Below are 23261 nucleotides of genomic sequence, written 5' to 3' on the forward strand. Positions count from 1 at the left end.
GTCTTTTAATATGAAAAACATTGAAAAAGTACCGCATTTATTTCAATTAGCACTTACAAAAAGTTCATGTACACTACCGTTAAAATTTTTTGGGTTGGTGGGATTTAAAGAATTCTCTAATGCTCAACAAGGCTCCATTTATTTGATCAAAATACAGTAAAAACATTAATATTGTGAAATATTAGTACAATTTAAAAGAACTATTTTCTGTTGTAATACATTTAAGCTGTCATTTATTCCTGTGATTGCAAAGCTGAATTTTCATCATCAATACTCCAGTCTTCAGTGTCACATGATCCTTCAGAAATCATTGTAATATGCTGATTTGCTGGTCAAGAAACATTTATTATTTTCAATGTGAAAAACAATTGTGCAGCTTGATTTTTTTGTGGAAATTATGATTCATTATAAAGTTCAAAAGAACAATTGAATGTGTCCTTGATAAATAAAAGTATGAAAAAACCTATCTAACCCCAACGGTAGAGTATATTTTGCAGAGTACACTGAAAGCAGATTTTTATTTTGTTAAAAGAGATTTTATTAAGATGGATGTATATGGTACAACAATGGTGTTCCTTAAACAGATAAAATATTCTCACACAGATGAAATATTCTCACACTTGGCCAGAAGTTGTGCTGTTTTTCTGAATCTCCGTTACGCTGTCCAGCTCTTCTCTAAATCTACAAGTTCCATTCCTTCACAGTAAGAGCGAGGACGAGACGCTTTCACCTGGATAATCAGCACAGTTTTGTGTCATTCAATTACAACAATATAGATATCGAGTCTGTATTTGTGTCTTACCGCAGTTGTATTCCTGGTGAGCTGCTGCAGTAAAGGGAATGGCGTCCATTGAATCGGCTCGATCGGCCAGCTACACACCGACAGGTCACTAGCCTTCCCAGAATCCATCACACCATCCGCCAAGCTGCAGTTGCTGAGATCCCAACCATACTGAGAACTGTAAGCCCAAACATAGAAAAATCAAGTAAACAACTTACTCTGTTGTAATGGTACTTTGGAATATTCACTACTGATCACATATTTGTTTTTGTTTTTTGTTGTTGTTGAAAGAAATTAATTGTTTAATTCAGCAAGGGCTCATTAAATTGATCAAAATTGACAGTAAAGACGTTTATAATGTGACAAAAGATTCCTATTTGAAATAAATGCTGTTCTTTTAAACTTTCCATTCATCGAATAATCCTGGAAAAAATGTATTGTGGTATCCACTAAATATGAAATATTCCTAAGAACTAAATATTAAATTGATTTCAGAAGTATCATGTGACACTGATGACTGGAGTAATGATGCTGAAAAACATCACAGGAATAAACTACATGCAGCTTTGGTGAGTAAACACCAAAACAATAAAAATCTTACCAGCCCCAAATTTTTTGAGCAGTAGTGTACCATGATATTGACAGTGTATTTTCAAGATTGCCATCATATTACCATGGCACCATGTCCAAAAAACAATGGTAAACCCGTTAATATGCGAATAATCTTACGGTACCCGTGAGGATATATGGTGTTGAGGTGTGTTCCACTTCCATGGTGTGTGGATACCACAGAAAGAGTGTCATCGTGGTAACAGCAGGTACGATCAAGTGCTCTCAGATGTAATAATTCATCTGAGCGGGTGAAGGCAGGGTTATCCAACGAATCCTCAGAGCCTGGCCAGGACCTTCCCCAAAAACGAGCCGAAAGCTCATCAAAGTGATTGAATCTGCGATAACTTTATCCAAACATACAGAAGACAGAAGTATTTACATTTAAGAGTGTCTGTGTGCGTTCACTTGACCGTGTCACTTTCAGTGGTGCTATCTCAACCTATGGTTTGTTTTAACTAGCCAATGATTTCCTGCACACTATTTCCAATAACAAAACAAGGCTCCAACAGATGACTTTATGGGAGTGAGCGTGTGTTTGTGGGAGATACCTGCTGCGTGTTTGTTCCACTTTGGCTTGCATAAGCTTGCTTTTAAAACGGCGCACTGCGAGATAAGACAGAAGAGCCATGACTGTAGTGACAGCGACCAGTACCCCAAAACACATGCCCACCAAACGCGGTCGGGTCATGTGGAGGTCACAGCGCTGCCCCATAAACCAGTAATCCTCCCCAACAGGACACCTGCAGAAAGACAGAGTTTAGTCAAACCTGCAGGTCTCTTCAGCAAGTATTTGGAAAGGTGCATTTAAAAGCTATATGTATCCATCAGAAGGTTTCTTCATTGATAAATGGGAAGATGTTGACCTGCAATGAGGACCAGATTTTCACTGTATGTACTGTAACTGTACATGTAACTCACTGGCAGATAGGCTGTTGCCCGAGGCGATGGACACAGATGCCCTGATGTTTACAGTATTCAGAGTGGCACACTGATGTACATGTGATATTACTCTTCGAAGAAACACACTGGAACCCAGAAGGACATTCAAACAACCATTCACAAACATCTGTCTGCAAACCTGAGAAAGAAAGAAACAAAGAAAAAATAAAGGCATGAATGTTTGAGATACAATGGTGCCCCTAAAGGGATTTAAAGGGAAATTAAACGGGAGGGGAAATTATTTTCCAATGCTTTTGCATTCTCTTGAAAAAGTATTGCATTCCCCAGTGAAACTTTGTGGAAATAACATGAGGTGGAAGAAACAAACTATATTTCAGTGATTTTGAGAGCAAACGCAAAGTTTCTCGAGCGACACAAATGTAATGCAAGAGAACGCAAAAAGCATTCAAAATACTTTTTTCATCTATCTCACGTTTTTTTTTTTTTTTTACCACCATGCTCCCATAGGGGCTCCATAAGATACGCATAAATGCTAGAGGTATTAAAAAAAAAGTAAGTGGTTAAGATCTAGTTGTTCAACACTCACCTCCCACAGTAATATTTTTCACTCTAACTCCTCCCACAAGTATTCCTTTCTTCGGTAGTGGGTTTAACCCCGCCTCCTGTAATAGAGACTCCACCCTTCCCAGCCAGGAGAGCGCTTCCACTGTTTGGAATTGAACTACTGTTTGCAGAACTGGACCACTGATGAAAACACCCATGACAGAGTCAATCAAAAGCATTTAATTAACAAGTCATCAGCCAACTAGATATTTTAGATCAGGTTTTTACTATCTTTTTGTCTGCTGAACAACTGTGACTTAAATGAAATAATTACTTAAGTACTCCCTGAGATTTTAAACCTAAAATAGGTATTATATTTTGATTGTTTTAATAATTTATATTTAATAATATTATATTTTACATATCCTAATAATACAATGAATATTTAATAATATATTCTGTTTTATAAAAAAAAAAATGGTTTTATTTAGCATCATTTTGCATTGGCATTTCTATCACAATCCCATGAACACTTTGCAGTTTAATTATGATCCTATAGGGGTTACATATATTTAGGGTACGTTTACACGACAACAATGTACTTAAAATGGAAAAGCGTTTCCTTTGCATTTTTCACATACAGACGACACGATTGTCAAAACGATCCCTGTTCACAAGAACCGCTGTGTTATTCATGCTAGGCCAGTAGTTGGCGATGTCACTTTGTAAAGAAACACTGCGCGCCTTAAGACTGAACATGTAATACGCATCGCTGACATTGTTGTTTTCACAAATTCGTGTTTTTGTAGTTTACACTGAGACAATAGCGGTATCGTTTTCAAAAACTTGCACTTTGAAACCCGTTTTCAAAAGTTTGCGTTTTCAGGCCCCCAAAACACTGTTGTCGTGTAAATGAACAGCCAAAACGCATACAAATTTTTATGTTTTTGTTGAAAACGGTGTTGTGTAATGGCCCCTTAAAGTTTAGACAGTCAGTCAAAACACTCAATTACATTAAAAAGAAAATTTTGTCCATTTACATTAACAACTTCCTCTCAAAGACTCACTGAATGAAAAGTTAAATCAATAATTACAGTCAAATCTAGTCACTCAGCTAACTCACAGTGACTTCAATGCACATCTCTAAGCAGATGAAAAGTAAAGCTTTTTACCTGTGCCAGGTCACATGTTGATTCTTAAATCCAGAAAGTCTCTGAAGAAATGTCTCCATCTGCAGGAGTGGATGATTACCAAACATTATTGCAATGCCAATCAAATGACATCAACCATCCTCTGACATGAATGGGCATCCCGTTCAAAAGTTTGAGGTTAGTAAGACATTTTTTTTTTAATTAAAATTCAGAAAAAATCCATTAATTTGATCAAAACGGACAGTAAAGACATTTATAATGTATAATATATATTTCAATACTCATAAATTCTGTTCTTTTGAACTTTCTATTCCTCAAAGAATCCTGAAAATGTTTTACCAAGGTTTCCCCAAAAATATTAAGCACAACTGCTTTCAACATGAGCACCAAATCAGCAGATTAGAATGATTTTTAATTGTAATAATACTTCTCAATAACACTGTTTTTACTGTATTTTTGATCAAATAAATGCAGCCTTCTTTAAAAAATGTTTTATAATAATACCAATCTTTTGAACAGTAGTGTATATAAAGTCATTCAAATGGTTTCACCTCAAGCAGTCTCAGACTAGGGACATAATCCCCTTCCAGGATGATTTGTAAGAGTACTTGAAATGTTTTCTCTGAAAAAGAAGATATAGAAGATATATTTTCTTCTGTTCACTCAGAAATGTGGAAAAGTGATAAATTAGGAGTCTTGGAAAAAGCTAAATTGACGGAAATGTTACTCACCCTTGATGACTGCTGGCTGGTCCTCCACTATGAAATAATGCCGTCCGTGTGGCCACTTCCTGTCAAAGCTGGATGCAGTAGAAATGATCTGAGATGTTTGGGTGACTGCTTGAGTAGATACTGTGTGTGCTTTTGTTTGAATAAGATAAGAGCTTGTGGTCATATGTTGGGGAGGTCTGACAGTGCTGGGTTGAGGCACTGGAATGTGCGTATGGACCCGGGCTGAAGTCGTTTCTGTGGATGTGGCATGTGGATTCATCTGCAGTGTAGTTATCGAAGGTGGGTGAACCGCAGAGGTCTGACTGGTTTCCCAATGTCTAGTAGTCGTACTAACAGGTGGGCTTGTCTGAAAGACAGGATCAGCTGTACTGACCTGAGAGATGTAGGGAGCTGTGATGTCAGATGATGAAGTACTCAATGATATGGTAGTGTGGGCAGTAAAGCCATTAGTGTTTTTTGTTGATCCGTCATTAAATGACGATAATCCAAGTGTTGTCTTCGAACTTGTCGCACTAGTCTGAGTAGGACTCAAATGACTTCCGCCTACTGTTGGACCGCTACTCATCTTGTTGATATCAGTTGCATCAGAAAATCCCACATTGCTCTGTGTGTTTTCAGAAGATGGAGTTGAATACTGAGTTGTAAACGTGTATATAGGGAATTCAGTATGCATACTTGATTTTGTGTTGGTATTATGGACTTGTGATGGGGACACTTCAGGTTCCACTACATCTGTGTGGTTCTCAAATCTCAAATCTGTAGTGCTATCTTCAACCATGTGGTCAGATGTCACATTAGGACTAATCTGAGGACTTGCAGAACTCGACAAAGAGATTGATGGAGGGTTGGTAATGGGGCTTTCTTGTTCTCCTCGTACTGTAGATGGTAAATACGAGGTGCATGCAAGACCGAGACAATCACTTCCAGATGATGACTGACCCTTGTCCTCTTCTAGTGTACTAGGACTTCTAGTAGGAGTCAGGTTTGGAGGGATGGTAGTTGGGAAAGTGGTGAAGGCACTGATTTCGCTATTGTTGCGTGCTGTCAGATCAGATGTTGATGCAGATGCAGAACTGGTTTCTTGGGTGCTTGTATTGTGCTGACTTTGGATGGTGTGTGAGATGCGAGTGGTTGATGCTTCTGAAGAAGTTAAAGTTGGAGTTGCAAGTGTGTTTCGTGAAGTATGCATGAACTCTCTTGATGTTGTTGGCTCATTCTCAATGGTAAGATTTATTGTCGGCTCACTTATTCCACTTGGAGATATGGAGTAACCTGGGTATTCAGTTGTGTCACTATCAGAATTTGCTAATGGGTTGGTTTGATTAACGTTTGGAAACTTTGATACTGTGGCAGGCGTAATACGAGTGAGTAGTGAGTCATCGTAGATTGTTTGATTTTGATTAGTTGACCTTGGAGAGCGATCGGTCCTGTCCATTTCCAATGCTCTAGACTGGTCGTCATCTGTGACTGTGTTCGAACTCCAAAAAGTTGCATGAAATTGACTCGTTCCGACGTTCTCTGATATTGTAAACACATCCTTTTTAGGGGCCGTCACTGCTGTAGCTTTACCCTTGTCAACAGTGTCACTAAGGAAGTCTTTATGTTTAGAAGTTTCGTCAAATGGCTGAATGTTTCGTGGGCTTGCTGTAATAAAGCTGGAAGTCGGGAACATTGAACTTGGATGACCTCTTTTAGCCATTTTGGACTGAATTGTGGTAAATGCATGTGTATATGTATGCTGTGAGTGTGAACTTCCTCTATGCAATTCAGTGTGTGCAACATCAGTGGTGGCTAAAAGTGCACTTGTTTTTGTCGCAACATCAGTTGCCTGTGTGGCTGTAGTTTGGACAGACAGCAATGGTGATTGTATTTCAGTGAGAGCCAAAGAAGGTTCATGGGACGACCCGACGAGCGTATTCATGTGTGTGTCAAGGGCAGAGTTGGTGTGTGTATCAAAATAAGAATGTGTGCCAGCGAGTGTGAGGTCGGAGATCCAGGGTCCAGCCGTTTCCTGTCCATTGTTGGTGATTTCCTGTGGAAAGAGGAGTCTGAGCTTATCGGCCAGGTCAGACACACCTCCGCCCAGCCGTATATTCTCGCCCCTGAGAGAGTGTGTTTTGGGGGCAGCATTGCTGCTCACTGGAATGTCTGGGGTGTAGGTTACATCATTTGAGCCACTCGGAGAGGGAGACACTGGGTCAGCGTCAAAGTGGGTGTAAGGAATCAAAGCAAGAGTGTGACTGACCTCTGACGTGTTCCATCCTGAGACAAAAACACACAGAAATGAATGGAAACAGGAATTATGAGATTATTTAAGACAAGATTCTTACACTAAGGAAAATAAACAAACATAAAACGAAATTCTCACTGGGTGTTTTTCATACTTTTCACATACACTACTGTCACATGATCCTTCAGAAATTATTCTAATGCTGATCAGTGCTCAAGAAATGTTTCTTATTATATTATCAATGTTGAAAACAGTTGTGCTGCTTCATATTTTTGTGAAAACAATGATAATTTTCAGAATTCTTTGATGAATTTGAATTTGAAATTAACTGAAACGTTGGTGTCACTTTTGATCAATGAATGCATCCTTGCTGAATACAAGTATTAATTTCTCTAAAAAATGTAAATCTTGCTGACCCCAAACTTTTGAATGATGGTGTAAATAACAATTTTAATAAGAAAATATTTTACTCTGATATTTTATTGATGACAAAATACATCAGCATATAAGAAACTTGTTTCTTTTCTGATGTGTTTACAAGATTAGCAGATTATATGTGTACAAAAAGTACCATGGTCCTTCTATAGTTTTTTGGACATACTATGGTACCCCTTACCAAGAAGTTACTGTACCATGTCTTTACAAAAAAAGAACTGTTGCGTTATCATGGTATAGTGATGGTAATACTATGGTACTTTTAAATTTACCATGGACTATTCATGTACTATGATATTTACATAGCAATCTATGGTACTTCAAAGAATTCCATTTTGATACTGGGAATTGGCATATGTGTCCAAAAAACATATTTAAGTACTATGTCTAAAAACATCATCATACTGGCATAAGTGACTTCATTACACTTACTCAGATGCAATGTGGCAAATGGTTTGTCAGTCCTTCTCAAACTCCATTCAATGATGGTTCTCCCAGTGCCAGAGAATAACGCCCGCTCCTCTTTTTCATAAATCAGTGCATGCCCATTTCCAAACTGAATCCCAATAGCACCTTCCCCAACAGAAATGACATCTATCCAAACAGTTTGGTTTTTATGTGCATCAATAATCCAAGTGCAGGAAACATCCAACAGTTTGTCTGTGCTTTCGTTGGTTACTCTGTTAAATAAAAGGCTGTCTGGGGGTAAAGAGTACCGGATTGAGCCGCTCCTCTCTCCAAGAATTTTACCGCCACAGTCTTGCCTCAAGATTAACGACGTGTTACCTACACAGAAACATCATTATCATCATCATCATCTTCAATAATTCAGCATTACATGTTTTTATTTAAAAGTTAGGTCATGAATTTCAGTACCATATTTCAAAGTCACAGTATTAACATCTGACATTAGCACTATTGATGGTTCAGTAGGCTCCTATAGTGAATTTGAATGTTACCATGGTACATTTTTTGTAGGGATATTATATATAAAATAGTTTTTTTAAATAATATAAAACATTGCTAATCAATACATTTTAAACATAAGTTAGGCAAATATAAATATGTCTAGCATTCAAATATCTCCTCGTCTATTAATGAAATGATATTCTTACCTGGAGCGAAAATGAATAACAAAACATAGACAAATCGAAACATTTTGCGAGCCAAAACATTCCAGGAAGGAATCCGTCCCCACAGTTAATTCCATAAAGAATATGTTGCTGTTCTAAAATATGACGTAGACAATACTTAAACTAGTCGAAAAGTATGTGTAACGTGGATTAATAGCAATTTTCAATCTTTAAAAAGACCTTTATAGAGGAGTCAAGTTCATCCTTCAGTCCGCCGCAGAAACTTGAATAGAACTGACTGCAGCTCGCTTTAATGAAGCGCGCACACGTGCGTTACTGTGAGCGCGCGAGCTCGCCTATGCAGGGTGTAGAAAACGGCATCGTGCAAACATATGATTACGATTAGGCATCTTTTTAAGGGAAAATGGGACGGAAGCGGTTCAAAGTTAAGGGGACAGAAAGAGGAGATTTCAAAATTAGGTTAATGGGCCAGGTTGTGTATGTTTGTGTGAGAGAAAACAGAGAGAGTGTTTGTTTTCGCTCCCCTGACGAGCTTGTGCTGTCAATTCAAACTAGAAAATAGATTAACATAGAAGGTCATTCAGTCAGAGATTGTCAATGTTGAGTCAGTGGCTGTTTGTCTATTTAGAAGGCAGTTTTTAGGGATTAAATGCACCTAAAAAAAGTACTAAGGAATACCATAGTATTACCACAATATCTTTGTGTGAGGGTAACTATAGACAGCTCAGGTTTTAAATACAAGTCCACATCAGTTTCAGTAACAAAATTTGTGAATCCAAGTGAAAACTAAAACTATACTAAAACGTATTTCAAACTCTAACATCATTGCATTTAAAACTTTGCTTAACCATTCCCAAATGCACAGAAATTCTGACACTCAAAAACACACACACACACACACACACAAAGAAGGAAATGCCTGAAGCGTCCCTCCCTGGCTTCTCATCATCACAGTGAGAGGTAGGCCTACGTTCACAGACATCCACTGACATAAACACAGAGGGAGGGAGAAGGGTTTATTACACCTGAACAGGAAACGTGGGCTTATTTAAGTTCATAAGTGGAAGATAGGAGTGTCGTTTAAATCCAAACCTTTTGAACTTAACATCAACTAAAGTTATTCTGTTTCTTTCATTTCTTAAGTCGAAGGTTAAATGTTAACCCCAAGTCTGAATTAACCTAAACTATTTTATGACAATGACATATTGACATATTTTGACTATTATGTGTAATATTTAATATTCTGAAGGAAATACAAGGAGACAGACACATTAGTCATTTTATGTTCAAGAGCAAATCCTGAAATACACAAAATTTAGAAATGGTATTAAAGGAATCCATGTGTATATGTGAACAAGAATGTGAAAGTATCACTATTTTAAGACACGCTGCAATAAATGTCAATAGCTTGATATATAGTGGAAGATTGTATTAGTTTTATTAGCATTTACTTCAGGGGGGGTGAAGATTAAGTACTGGACACCAAATGTTTCCTTATATAACCCGTTTAAACTCTTGGCTCCAACTCTGGAAAAGTCTTCGGGTAAATTTTTAGACTTGGTAAGCATTTCCAGTAGGTGGTGCTGTAACATACCAAATACAACCACTCATAAATATATATAAATGTGAACTCTTGCAGTTTCATGTTTTATACATTACCATTCAAAGGTTTGGGGTCAGTAGGATTTTTTTCTGTTTTAAAGGAAATGAAATACTTTTATTATTCAACAAGGATGCGTTGAATTGATCAAAAGATAAAGTAGACATTTATAATCTTACAAAAGATTTCTATTTCAAACAAATTGATGTCATGTTCATCAAAGAATCCTGAAAAAAAAAAACTAAATGTATCACATTCCTCAAAAATATTAAGCAGCTCAACTGTTTTCAATATATATATAATAACAAGAAATGTTTCTGAGCAGCAAATCAGCATATTAGAATGATTTATGAAGGATCATGTGACTGAAGACTGTAATGATGCTCTTTCAAAAGCATTAAAAATTCTTATCAACCCCAAACTTTTGAACGGTGGTGTAATTCATATTGATATTGAATCTTATAAATACTTTATGATTTTGTTATTACATGAAATCTTGTCAAAAACAAAACTAACTAACCTATTAATGAGCGAACCAATCACACTGGCAAAGATTCACAACGTGCATCCAAACCCAAAGACATAAATAAGGTCCTTTAAAGTGATTTAAATTTTTATTATTGTAGTATTTATATGAATTATTGACTTTATTTGCAAGCTCTTATTGTATGAATGAGGAGCTTGCGCATGCATCTAGCACAGAATGCTGCAGACCTGCAGATCACAAGCGGCTACAGACAAAATTATGAACACAGATTTAAACATGTATCTAAATAAAAAAAGAATAAAGAATGAAGAAGAACCGCAGAAACATAAACAGTTCATGACAAAACCTCCATGGTCTCTGTCATCTGATAGGATGATTTTCATCTGGATGAAAAAGAACAAATAAACATTCATAAGCATAATCTCCACCTGAAGTGAATTTGTGAATATTAACTAAACTCACAATAAATATGTATGCTCATTCATAGACATCCTTCTTGTCTGCGATGTACTGAACGATCTCATGCGGTGTCATCAACTTCTCTGCCTCGGCATCAGGGATCTCAAAACCTGAACACGTGAGAAAACACTGTATCAGCTTGGAAAATACGCATCCATATGGATTGCACATTTATAACCTGTGAGTGCAAGCATCAGATACTATGAAACCAACAAGAACAATGCATACATTCAAAGAATGCACAAATACAAAACAATGGTCAAAATGTGCAACTAGGGAGAACAATGGGATTATAAACAATTGTAAATGCAAGTACAAACCAAATTCATCTTCCATAGCCATGATGATCTCCACCTGGTCTAAACTGTCCAATCCCAAATCCTTCATGAAGTGGGACGTAGCCTGAAGCTATAAAGATTTGATCATCAAACAATTAATCTGTAGAGTGCTTGAAGCTAATTTGAAATATTTCAGACTAATGTGTTGTCCATCTGATCAAACTGATGGTGTATTTACCCTCTCAGGGTTGATCTTGTCATAGAGCTTCAGGACGTAGAGGACTCGGTCACGGATAGTCTCTAGGCTCAGTGGGGGCAAGTCACCGTACTGCCTCTGCTGAAAGACCTGACATGAACCGCCAGAGATCTGCAAAACAAAACAAAACATGTTAGAAAGTGTATTTTAAACTAAAAATATTATTAACAGACAACTGGAGCACTGTTGTTTGAATATTATTTAGATATGATAATGGTATTAATGTTTTGAATTTGCTTTCATATTTTTATTTTCGTTATTTTTGTTATGTGCTATTGACATTTTTAATTTTCTATTTATTTAGCTTTATTTTTATTTCACATTTTAGTAATGTTATTAATTCAACAGCTTGTTGCCAAGGCAATTTTGTATTGAAGTTTCTTAAGATTAATGCCTATTATTTATATTTAATTTAATTTAAATAACCGAAAACAGTTTAACAGTTTTAGTTTACAATAACAACACTGAACAGAACTGTTCAGTTCAATGATAACTGGTGATATACGAGTATTATGATGAGATAAGAAGTAAACCATAACTGAATATAAATGTAAAATAATGAATAAAAGAAAATTGCTGCCAATATATTATACAAACATTTAACTTTTAAACATTCATAAAGGTATACGTGCAATATTGTAATGCATACATATAAAATAAACCATTATAACTGTAGAAATCATAACAGATTACAGAAAAAAGAGATCAAGTATCTGTTATGCCACATACATATAACACATTAAATTAGAAACATTATCGTTGACTACACTGAGCTATTTTTTTCCGTTGCTGCACCCCGTAACGTTACATGAACTGAAATTAAGCGAGCAGAGGCTGTTTGTCCCACATTATCACTAAAGACAAGGGTAGGTCATTGGATGTCATCAGTCATTCACTAACACACACACACCTGCGCCAGCGTAGACTTGTGTCCATTAGTCAGATGTGAAAATGTTCGGCCATGAGTGAGTGGAGCTGCTGTTAATGTCGCTGCAGTATTTACACGGTTAAAATACACAGAACGCTGGTTTAGGGATCGGACACACCGGGCAATGATGCGCGCCGCCATGTTTCTCAATCCGCTCCCACAATGCACGAGACTGCCAATGCGCATGCGCGACACACGTAACCTCCAAAACAGTTTTTTTTGTATTACTTTAGTTTTATATATATATATATGTATGTATGTACATTCTGATGTAAAAAAAAAAAAATTCCGATCACATATACTATATTACATATTCAAAGAATATTCTACAACATAAAATATCAATAGAGAGCGTCAACTAACGTTATAAAAGCAATGTTGTGACCTTTTCATTTTGTGTTCTTTTTATGTTGCGCTGATATCGGCATTCATAAAAAAAAATGGGAACAATAAAAAAGTTCAACACTCTCCTTAAAACATTAAGTTTTTAATCTTTCACAGAAAAAGAAATACCAGGATCATATTTTATTTTGTAAAATATATGTTTACATATCACATCCAAAAAGTACAAATATTTCTCTGGTTATGCATATATTAACTAACAAATAGCTGTGCCAGTATTGAAATTTAACAACTAAACACAAATTTACAAGTCTATCTTGTGTAATATTCCTTGAATGATGGTGTTAAATAACACCATTTTTTATTTTTAAAAAAAGTAATAAAGTGGGATCTGTTTATGTAGATTTATAATGAAACACACTAACATCCCCATTTAGATATCCCGTCAGCAGAGTGTTTGGCCCTGCCCATCGGGCTAGTCGACACAACTCATCCAGCGCAACAACAACTTTAGCCACGCTTCCTCTGAGATCCCAAACAGCAAGATGACCAGACTGAAAAACACCAACAAGCCCAGAGCCCAAGACATCACCATCTATTAACCTAGAGAAAGAGAGTAATATTGATTCAACTGTACTGTAACATTGAATACTAATATCACAACACTTATCGCTTCAAGTCTTACTGCTGTTTGTGTTGATCAGGATAGTTTATAGAGGTCAGTGTGATGTGTTTGCCAGTGAGAGGATTTGTGGCAATCAGAGTAAAAAGGGATGCGTTACTCTCTTCATCACACACATTTCCTGCATTTTGAAGCAACACACACAGCACACCCTGCAGGAATGAAAGCACAAGGTTATTACTGACACATGGTCATTCTAGTACCACTAGAACAACACACTCACTTACTCTGTAAGAATATCCCTTCATGCAGTTTGTCATGGTTAAAGTCTTTTCCAGGTTTATAGTCTGAAGCAGCTGGCCTGAATTTATGCTCCTGAAATACAGTTATGACAAAATAGATAAGCAATTAAAAAATTTAAATACTAACAAAAGATATAAGAAGTACTAAAAGTCATTTACAGACTCAAAATATAACCCAGCCATTAGTACCGTATAAGAAGATAATTTAATCAGAAGTTAATAATAAAAAAAATCTCAATGTACAGGATGGATATAGTTAAAAAAAAGTTTCCTAAAAAAACTTGTTTACAAGTTTAAGACTCAATATTGCCCAATTCATCACCATATGAGGAGGGTTTTACATTCTGTCCAACCAATCAGAGCATCTTTTTCACCCTCTACAACTGCAACGGTCCGAATGTTCTGCTTAGCAGAGACCAAGGGAAGAGTGTTCACTACCCTGAAACACAAGTGAATAATGAATAGTTTTACTAAAATATGTCAAGTGAATGATATATTAAAAAGGTTTCAGACACATGATGGTTTGTTACCTTCCCTCTTTAGTCACTGTTGACACATTGACTCTTTGTTGATCTCCAGGGGTGGAGCAACACACAAGCCGACAGTTAGACACACCCACCACTGCTTGCAATGTGTCCTTGCACACCACGTTCTGAGAGAACGTCCCATCCATGCTTGGACAGCAGAGCACTCTGCACTCAAGAACACAGAGTGAATTAGCTTAGCGTTTAAGTTTATTGAATTCTGACACAAAAACACATTTTGGTTTTTGAGTGCAGTCTTCATAGGGTTTGAGTTCAGTGAGAATGTTTTCAAAAGAGGAATTAAAAAACAATTGAGGTGATGGGAGACATAGAAAATAATGGTAATTTTGCCCTTTTATATAATGCAATTTTTATTACCTTGCTTCCGTGATTTCCAAGTGACCCAGAGTCACACAAAGCAAGCCTGAAGAGTCTGGAATCTCTTGCAAAGACATGACGGGCTACAAATACAAACACAGGAGTCAAAGCAGAGGGAAGTAGACATATTTTTAAAATAAAGAGTTAGTCACCCACAAGTGTCATTTACTCGCCCTCATGTTGTTCAAAACCCATAAGACATAATATTTAAAACACAAATTAAGATATTTTTAATAAAACCTAACAGGTTTCTGTCCTTCCATTGAAATTCCAGGTAACTAAAACTTTCATTTACATAGAGCACCTCACATATGGTAAACACGGAATCTCAAACGTGCGTCCGTGTTTCACGAGAATCAACGAGGCTTGTTCTAGCGTAAGAGCAAGCTTCCTTGTTTAACATATGTGATGCTCTGTGTGTTTATATGTGAATAAAAGCCGAAATTAAATCTCTGCATCATATAAAATTATCATTTCTCTTCACAAGATTTGGATTAAACCACTCAATTAATATGGATTTGTTTTACAATGCCTTTAAGAGCTTTTTAGATCATCTAAGTTTTGGTTATTTGAACTTTCAATGGAGGGAAAGAAAGCTCACAGGTTTCATTAAATAATATCTTAATTTGTGTTTCAAAGATTAACCAAAGCCCTATGGGTTTGGAATGGCATGCGCTACGTAAATGATGACAGAATTTTCATTAATGGGTGAACTACTCCCTTAAAGTTGGCATGAAACAGAAGTTGTGATAGTCTTTCTTGCCCTATTGTGATGTATATCCAAGTAAAATGGCTTCTGAATTGAGAAAGAAATGTAAGGCGGGTTTGATTTCGTCCTCGGTAATTGATTGGATCATAGGAATTTGGGTGTTGCTAACTAAATATAGGCAGATTTGAGTGCCAATTTGCAGTCAATTGTGGAGGATATTTAGTTCCACCCTCTGCCAAGACATCCGTCATGAAGAGAGCAGGTGCCGTTTCGAGGGGGAGAGGAGGTTGAGGTTTTTGATTAAATATTACGAAGGCACATTAATTAAAAAAAGTTATGTGCAAAGATAAATAATTTATAATAAACACTGCAACATTCACAAATGAATAACAATCAAAAATGTAATCATTAAGTAAGAAGGTAGAATTTGATAGGTAATTTATTTATATATTTATAATAAGCACTTTGGGATGTCTATGCACAGGCATTTATGCACTTTAAATAAATATTATAATAAGTACTCTATAAGGTATAGGAACTTTTAATGTTTTTTAGCTCTATATGTATATTTGTTGATATGTATGTTGTTTGTTTGTTTTTTGGTTTGTATTTGTATTTGTATATGTCTGGGACTACGGATGGAAATTAGCATTGTGCTAAATCCGGTGTATTTACTTTCAACTTTGATTGTACGTTCATGAATATGCACTGTCCCATCTAAATAAATAAATTAAAAAATTCTGTAAAATAAGAATGATCAATTCTGATATCACGATGACTTTAAATTTCCATGCCATCTTGCAATTCTTTTAATTTATGCTGTGATTTATGATGAAATGCTGTAGCAAACTGGATTACCTGTGCAAATGTCCAGGTGTGTAAAAGACTCCACGGCTGAACTCCCTTCGTCTGAGCCCAAAGACAAACGCTCCATTCTCCTGCCACACAAATGCACCAGTCCTCCGACGGCCACCGCACTGAACACAAGTCCAACACGCATCCGCCCTCCAGTGCCTGAAAACAAAGACAAGCACCACCCACATACATTTGCAGGTAATTAGACAATCAAGCACATATCATTGCTTTGCATATCAATAAATGATTTCTTATAATTTATTGACACCTTAAAAGTGTGCATCTCTTGCAGGACTGCAGAACAACAAGTGTTGCGTTCAGTGTTACGTTCCTCTGATTGAGTTCTATTATTGTCGGAACCTGTCGTTGTTTCCGTTCTCCGATTGGTGGAAGTGTCCAAAGAGGTTGTCTCAACAGGAGTTTGACCTGCATTACCAGATTTAAACTCTTTCACATTTGTAACGGCATTACTTTGGATTTCTAACCTGAGCTCAGGGCGTTTATAGGTTTTAACCTCCATCTCAAAATTGTTCTGGGTTTGGATATCAGACTCAGAAAGATTTTTAAAACTCCCTGGTTCATGAACATTGTGGAGTTGAACTTCATTTTCTGGTGTGCAAATGATTTTATTTCCACATTCAAGATTGCTTTCTGTATCGAAACCGCATTCACGTTCCAGTTCCTTTTCCGAGATGCACGAGGACTCCCTTTCTGGGCCGTTTAAGTTTTCATACCTCAGTGTACTGTTGTTTTGGGATGGAGTACCTGGTTTCACAGTTGTTTGAACTTTTGTCATGGTTTCTTGACTTATTTGAGTTTGATTCTGTGTTTCAGAACCTCCCTGATCTCCACTTCTAGTAAAAAAACTATTGTTGATGATCCCTGATGTTTTGGCTGAGGCTGATTCTGGAGACACACACCCCTTAAGTGAGACTGAAGATGGAGACCTAAGGACACCAGACGAAGAAAAGAGAGGTGACCGGAGGTCCATGGGTGAACCTGGAATCAAAAAGTGAGGAGACATTCCCAAAGATGGTAGAAGAGAATCTTGACCTTTCTGAAATTGTGGGGTCAGAGACGGACTTAAATTCAGTATCTCAGGGCAAAGTGAGGTTTTCTCAGAGAGCATGTGTGATTCTTTTAGCATCTGGTTTATATGAAGCTCACTAATGTTTTCAGATTCTGAAGATTCCACTTTTTTCTCATTACTTATTCTTTTGTCTGTTTCAGATTGGCAAAACTGTCTGCTGTCCATCAGATCTGAAGAGATGGTCTTTACTTCATTTACAATGTTGAGGCCCTTCTGTGTTTCTGTCTGTGATTGGTCAGTGGGGTCTGACTGATAAAGTGTTAAACTATCCTCTTGAGAAGAGGTAGTTAAGGGTTCTGGAGTAAAAAGTTCACTCTCTGAGTAGCGTACTTCACAATTACTTATTCTTCCTCTCATTCTCTGGCACCTGCTGCTCTGCCGTGTGTTGTACACTAGGGGACGCTGTGCAAAGGGTTCTACAGCTGAAGCTGACGAGCGCAATAGTTTGAGCTTTAGTTGTCCAAAATCCTCATCAGGTAGGTGGAAATCCTGGATATCAACAGCGGCCAACAGTCCAGCTTTCATATCCTTTTCTTGCAGAGCTTGAATGAGTGAAGCTAATGATGGCAGAAGAGGTGACTGATCTGCAAAACGTATTCACAAACATTATTGTGTACATGACTATTACACAATAATTCTTATTCACATCTGTGCATTTGGCAGATGCTTTTATAGAGGGTATGCACATGATGTCACAGTAGGCTGGAGTCACTGTGGTTACACCCACTGAGTGGCAGCGTTGGTGTTTAGCTTAAATGCCGCGAAAAACACACAAAACACATCTAAAATGGTAAAGAGCTTCACGATTGTAAAGTTTAACTGTAAAGTTTTTGTCAATGTTTGTTAATTGTCGAGTTCAACTGCCTTTAATTTCAGATAATGGTTTGTTTTACTCCAGTTTTACTCAGTTTCCCCTACTTAAAAAAGTCATGTTACAGGACGTTTTGCCACTCAATCAGGCTGAGAGGGCATGTCTTGGCAGGAAAGTGACGTCAATGCATACCCTTTATTCAAACATTTTATCATTATGTTCAAGCATTCCCTGGGAATTGAATCCGTGACTTTGTCATTGCTTGTCACGCCATGCTCTACTGTTTAAACTAGGAATAAATTAAATAATACATTCATAAATTAATCTTACCATCTTTATTAGAACTTGTCTGACACTCTCTTCCAGTTTGTCCACGTTTTCTTCGGAAAATAGGGTATAAATTTGAACCCGGGAGAAGTTGGGTATCAAAGTAAAGCTGAGAATCTGGGAGATGCTTAAAATCTTGAGAAACTCCTTGCTCTGGACTTGTCTTCAAATTCACAGTAGGCCCAGGCGACTGGATTGGCCAAGACTTTGTCTGTGGCCGTTCAAGGACCAACTGTGATTGGCTGGGTGATTCAGTGTCAGATTTTGATTCAATAAGAGACTCTGAATCTGCTTGAGAATCACTTGCAGGATGTGATATTGTACAATCTAGAGCAGCTTTGGCACATGAGGATCTACCTATAGTGCTTCTTCGACGGCCTCTCCTCCCTCTCTGTCCTTTTCCTCTGGATCTGGCCTGGTACACATCAGAATCCACAAGAAGTTGGGAATCAAAGTATAGCTGAGAATCTGGGAGATGCTTAAAATCTTGAGAAACTCCTTGCTCCGGACTTGTCTTCAAACTCACTATAGGCCCAGGCGACTGGATTGGCCGAGATTCGACCTGTGGCTGGTCGAGGATTAATTGTGATTGGCTGGGTGATTCAGTCTCAGACTTAGATTCTATTAGAGACTCTGAATCTGCTTGAGAATCACTTGCAGGATGTGATATTGTACAATCTAGAGCAGCTTTGGCACATGAGGATCTACCAATAGTGCTTCTTCGACGGCCTCTCCTCCCTCTCTGACCTTTTCCTCTGGATCTGGCCTGGTACACATCAGAATCCACAAGAAGTTGGGAATCAAAGTAAAGCTGAGAATCTGGGGGATGCTTAAAATCTTGAGTAACTCCTTGATCTGGACTTGTCTTCAAACTCACTATAGGCCCAGGTGACTGGATTGGCCGAGATTCGACCTGTGGCTGTTCGAGGATTAATTGTGATTGGCTGGGTGATTCAGTCTCAGACTTAGATTCCATAAGACACTCTGAATCTGCTTGAGAATCACTTGCAGGATTTGATATTGTAATATCTAGAGCAGCTTTGGCACATGAGGATCTACCTATAGTGCTTCTTCTACGGCCTCTCCTCCCTCTCCGACCTCTTCCTCTGCATCTGGCCTGGTCTGTGGACTTGCAGACTGATTCTGAATGCTCTGGGGTCATGTGACCTCTACTACTCACTTGCGATTGGCTGAGCCTGCGTCTGCCCCGCCCCCCATTGAGCTGGCTGTAAATGACAGCATCTAGATCGATAGAGCTGTGAGATGCAGCCATACGCCGTGTCGTCCGAATATAATACTCCACAGGAAACGGTAAACCCTCAACCAGCGTGCAAGAGTCCAGAATGCCAGATGAAAACGAAGATTGTTTAATATCTATCCCGTCATCATAACCTTTATTTGAGTCTGTGAACGACTGGTTAGTTTGTTTAAGCATCTCTTCTGATTTGTCAGTAATCTGTACTGCCTCAGATGGCTGAGGGAAAGATGAGGTTTGAATAGACACTGCTGAACTTGACTGTATTTTTTTCTCAACAGGCCGATCAATCAGAGGTACGTTAACCTCTTCCTGGCTACAGTGAATGTTTTGAATTTCTAAATGATTTTCTTTACTTGAAATCATTTGCAGTTTGTTATCTGGCTGGATCACAGAGGATTTTAATTCACAATGCCCCTTTCTTTTCGCATCATCCTCCAGTTCTTGTGATGCTTTAGCAATTTTACAATCTGTCCTTACTCCTATAGGCCTATCCTGGTTTTTCTCCGCCTCAGCTGGCATCATCTTAATGTTTCTTTCTTTTTTCTTTTCACAGTCCTTCTCTTCCTTCTTAACTTCATTTCTCACTCCTTTCCGACCAATCTCTTTAACAGTACATTCACTACCCTTTTCACGAATATGGTCTCCACTTCTATCTCTTTCTTTCTCTTGGCTGATGTCAGTGTCTGATTCTTGCTCTTTGTTCTGTAGGCGCAATCGACTGCGCTTAGAACGCAGGCGGTGGGCAGGGCTTCGCCTGCATGCAGGGGAGTACAAAGGCGGTGTGGATGCATTCTCTGCAAGTTGCAATTGTATGGCAGGGATTTTCTGTACAGTAGAAAAACCAGAGCTGTTTCTTTCTGCAACTATGTCTGAAACAGCAAAAAGAAAACCAGTTTATTGGTATTTGGAATTAATTACCATCTGAATTGTAATGCATACTGTTATGCATTTAACAACTTTTTTTTATTTCATTTTAACAGCCTTTAACATTGACATTACAACTAAGTCTGGGTAAATAAATGTTTTGATCATTTTTCAATGTAAGTCTATGAGATGTTTTGCTGGTTCATACGTCCAACTACTTAGATATAGTGCCTTAGCTTAGTAATAATGAAAAAAGGTGTGGTTAACATTGTAAATACTAAATGTTTTCATTAATTGAAATAAAGCTGAAATATAAAATATAAAATAAAATTAGATGAAAAAACAAAAAAAACTTTAAAGGAACACTCCACCGTTTTTTTAAATAGGGCTTATTCACCTTCTTTCCTACATTTAGATAGGTGGGCAAATGCATTTTTGTCTCAGTGCATGCATTGATTTAGTTTGACAGGGTCGGCGCTAGCTTAGCTTAGCATAATGAATGGAATCCTTTGTTGCCAGCTAGCATGTCCTGAGTAAAAGTGATATAAAAAACTAAAAAAAAACCACCTAATTACTACTTGTGGCCTGCGTATTCACAACAAGTGATTCGCCTGTGCTTCCCCCTAATATAGTCCCAAGTCAATATCTGCCTAGGAAAACGCCTAGTGTTAATCTGCATTGCTATTTGTACTTGTTGTGAATGCGCAGGCCACAAGAAGTAATTAGGTGGTTTTTTTTTTTTTTATTATATCACTTTTACTCAGGACATGCTAGCTGGCAACAAAGGATTCCATTCATTATGCTAAGCTAGCGCCGACCCTGTAAAACAATGCATGCACTGAGACAAAAATGCATTTGCATTTAAAATAGGTAAAAGAAGTACTAAAATAACTAAAACTGAAATAAAAATAAATTAAAGACAAATAGAAATATTTAATAAATAATAAAAATGACAAAAGCACAAAACAAAATTACTAAGACTAAAATTGTAATTAAATCTGAGAAAATAATCAATAAAAGCTAATTCAAAATATGAATAATACTATAATCGTACATAAATAATATAAAATAAGACTGGTAAATCTATTTTCTGTATCTATTCATGTTTGATGTCACCCTGAAGCTGGCCTTACTGGTCCGTAATTGCAGATTCTGATGGTTTTCAGAATATTCTGGGGTCGGTGTGGAAGAAGTCTCAGTAGATGACTCAGATGTGTGTGAAAAATCAATCTGTGTAAATGTGGTGTGGTCAGAGTCTCTGTTCTGCACACGCCTGCAAGTGGCATCATGGTGCTCTGCTCTCTAAACAAAAAACACACAACATTCACTAACATAAGCTCTATTATACTGCAGATATCATTGTTTTAACATCAGTTTAACTGATTCTTGCATAATCACAAATATAACATGTCTTTACCTGCAGTCTCTGTGCTGTCCTCTCATACTCTCGCTTCAGCTGCTCCAGTCGTCTCCTCAGCTAAAACAATTAATTAATGACAAATGAAATGTTAACTAAACAATTAATACATGTTAATCTTACAATAATAGTATATGGTACCTTTAAAAGTACTACTAGGATACAAAGAGGATAGCACATGTTAATAAATACCATGGCACTACACCAAGTATGCTGAAAAAGGTACCATAGTATTTATAGTACTTCAGTGTAATTCAAAGAATGTCATGGTACAAGTAAATGTACATATCCAAAAAAAAAAAAAAAAAAAACATAGTATGGCCATGGCACGTTAGTTTTCTAAACATTAATATCGGCTTTTGTCAAATGGCGCTTCCACAAATATATAAACATACGAACTTACTGTCTCTTTATCTTCGTTATGGAGAATCTCCTCTGACATCCTGTAAACTAATATGCTAATATGTTATTTATGTATTTACTAGATGCAAGTATGCATTTGACATGAAAACATTACGAGAATCTCAATTGTAAACAACTGTAAACAACCATACAAACGTCTGACTGAGATGCACTAATGAATAAACACCGGTTTGTCTGAACAAACGATCATTTTAATTTACTAAACGTTCGTTTACATACCCAGGAGAAAAATTGTACTCTCAAAAGTTGGTTTTGTCTTCTGTTTCTATCCTTACGAGACTCATTCTCTGACTCAACCTTCCCGCGAGTTCTGACTGCAGACAAAAACAATCGATAACAGACTACATTCTGTGACCTTTAGGATAATGTTACTCGATTTTGCTAATGGTATTAAAATTTTAGATTATAACAATAGACATATAACCTATAATATAATCAGATTAAATGACCTCTAGTAGAGCAGAATTTAGAGTTAGACAGACGTTTGCATTAGCCTTCTCATCGGGACTCTTTAGTAATGTCTGTTAGCGGACTTTTTCTGAGTAGCATGTGTCTCTATGGCAGAATGGCTCTGCCTACTACTACCAAGACGACTTATATATAGTAGACGACTTATATATAGTCTTAAAGGGACTTTGCTGCTACATTGTGACAGGAGCCGAAGATTTGGAGCTGATGTGCTTGGATTCAACTTTTGTCTCCCATCTGTAAGGTTATCGACAGCAGTGTGGTAGATTAAATATTTGCTAAAGCCAAGGTGTATATTTGCATTAGAGGGAACGGTGATTCCCTCAGTAATCAAGTAGCCTACATAAAGATCACGTGTAGTAGAATAATAAAGATAAAATAGTTAT

The 23261-nt window shown here is 37.2% G+C and overlaps 3 protein-coding genes across 4 annotated transcripts; all 3 read right to left on the reverse strand.

Annotated features, from left to right (window-relative positions):
* Nucleotides 1-527: 527 nt before the first annotated feature.
* On the reverse strand, nucleotides 528-8758 carry LOC308687825 (uncharacterized protein). Of its 2 annotated transcripts, XM_081360652.1 has the most exons (12): nucleotides 8697-8720; nucleotides 8499-8611; nucleotides 7816-8169; nucleotides 4719-6980; nucleotides 4539-4609; nucleotides 4009-4067; nucleotides 2880-3037; nucleotides 2312-2471; nucleotides 1942-2133; nucleotides 1516-1737; nucleotides 803-959; nucleotides 528-730 (listed from the first exon to the last, which is right to left on the reverse strand). In XM_081360652.1, the coding sequence occupies exons 2-12, from the start codon at nucleotides 8539-8541 to the stop codon at nucleotides 656-658; spliced, it is 3753 nt and encodes a 1250-aa protein (XP_081216778.1). In that variant the 5' UTR covers nucleotides 8542-8611; nucleotides 8697-8720; the 3' UTR covers nucleotides 528-655. The 2 variants fall into 2 exon arrangements, with proteins under 2 accessions (XP_081216778.1, XP_081216777.1); XM_081360651.1 differs by having other exon boundaries at nucleotides 8499-8758.
* A 1920-nt stretch (nucleotides 8759-10678) lies between these two features.
* On the reverse strand, nucleotides 10679-12649 carry ndufab1a (NADH:ubiquinone oxidoreductase subunit AB1a). Its single transcript, XM_081362576.1, has 5 exons — nucleotides 12468-12649; nucleotides 11540-11668; nucleotides 11344-11431; nucleotides 11027-11133; nucleotides 10679-10947 (listed from the first exon to the last, which is right to left on the reverse strand). Exons 1-4 carry the CDS (start codon nucleotides 12624-12626, stop codon nucleotides 11042-11044), a joined length of 468 nt encoding a protein of 155 aa, XP_081218702.1. The 5' UTR covers nucleotides 12627-12649; the 3' UTR covers nucleotides 10679-10947; nucleotides 11027-11041.
* Nucleotides 12650-12958: 309 nt separating this feature from the next.
* Nucleotides 12959-22979, reverse strand: palb2 (partner and localizer of BRCA2). The gene is made up of 13 exons (XM_081361084.1): nucleotides 22627-22979; nucleotides 22388-22434; nucleotides 21985-22044; nucleotides 21701-21869; nucleotides 18449-20572; nucleotides 16486-17891; nucleotides 16221-16376; nucleotides 14654-14736; nucleotides 14282-14443; nucleotides 14074-14190; nucleotides 13737-13824; nucleotides 13513-13661; nucleotides 12959-13430 (listed from the first exon to the last, which is right to left on the reverse strand). Exons 2-13 carry the CDS (start codon nucleotides 22424-22426, stop codon nucleotides 13223-13225), a joined length of 4761 nt encoding a protein of 1586 aa, XP_081217210.1. The 5' UTR covers nucleotides 22427-22434; nucleotides 22627-22979; the 3' UTR covers nucleotides 12959-13222.
* Nucleotides 22980-23261: the final 282 nt, after the last annotated feature.

The sequence above is a fragment of the Scardinius erythrophthalmus genome (genome assembly GCF_964197995.2).
Source record: "Scardinius erythrophthalmus genome assembly, chromosome: 3".
NCBI classification, from domain to species: domain Eukaryota; kingdom Metazoa; phylum Chordata; class Actinopteri; order Cypriniformes; family Leuciscidae; genus Scardinius; species Scardinius erythrophthalmus.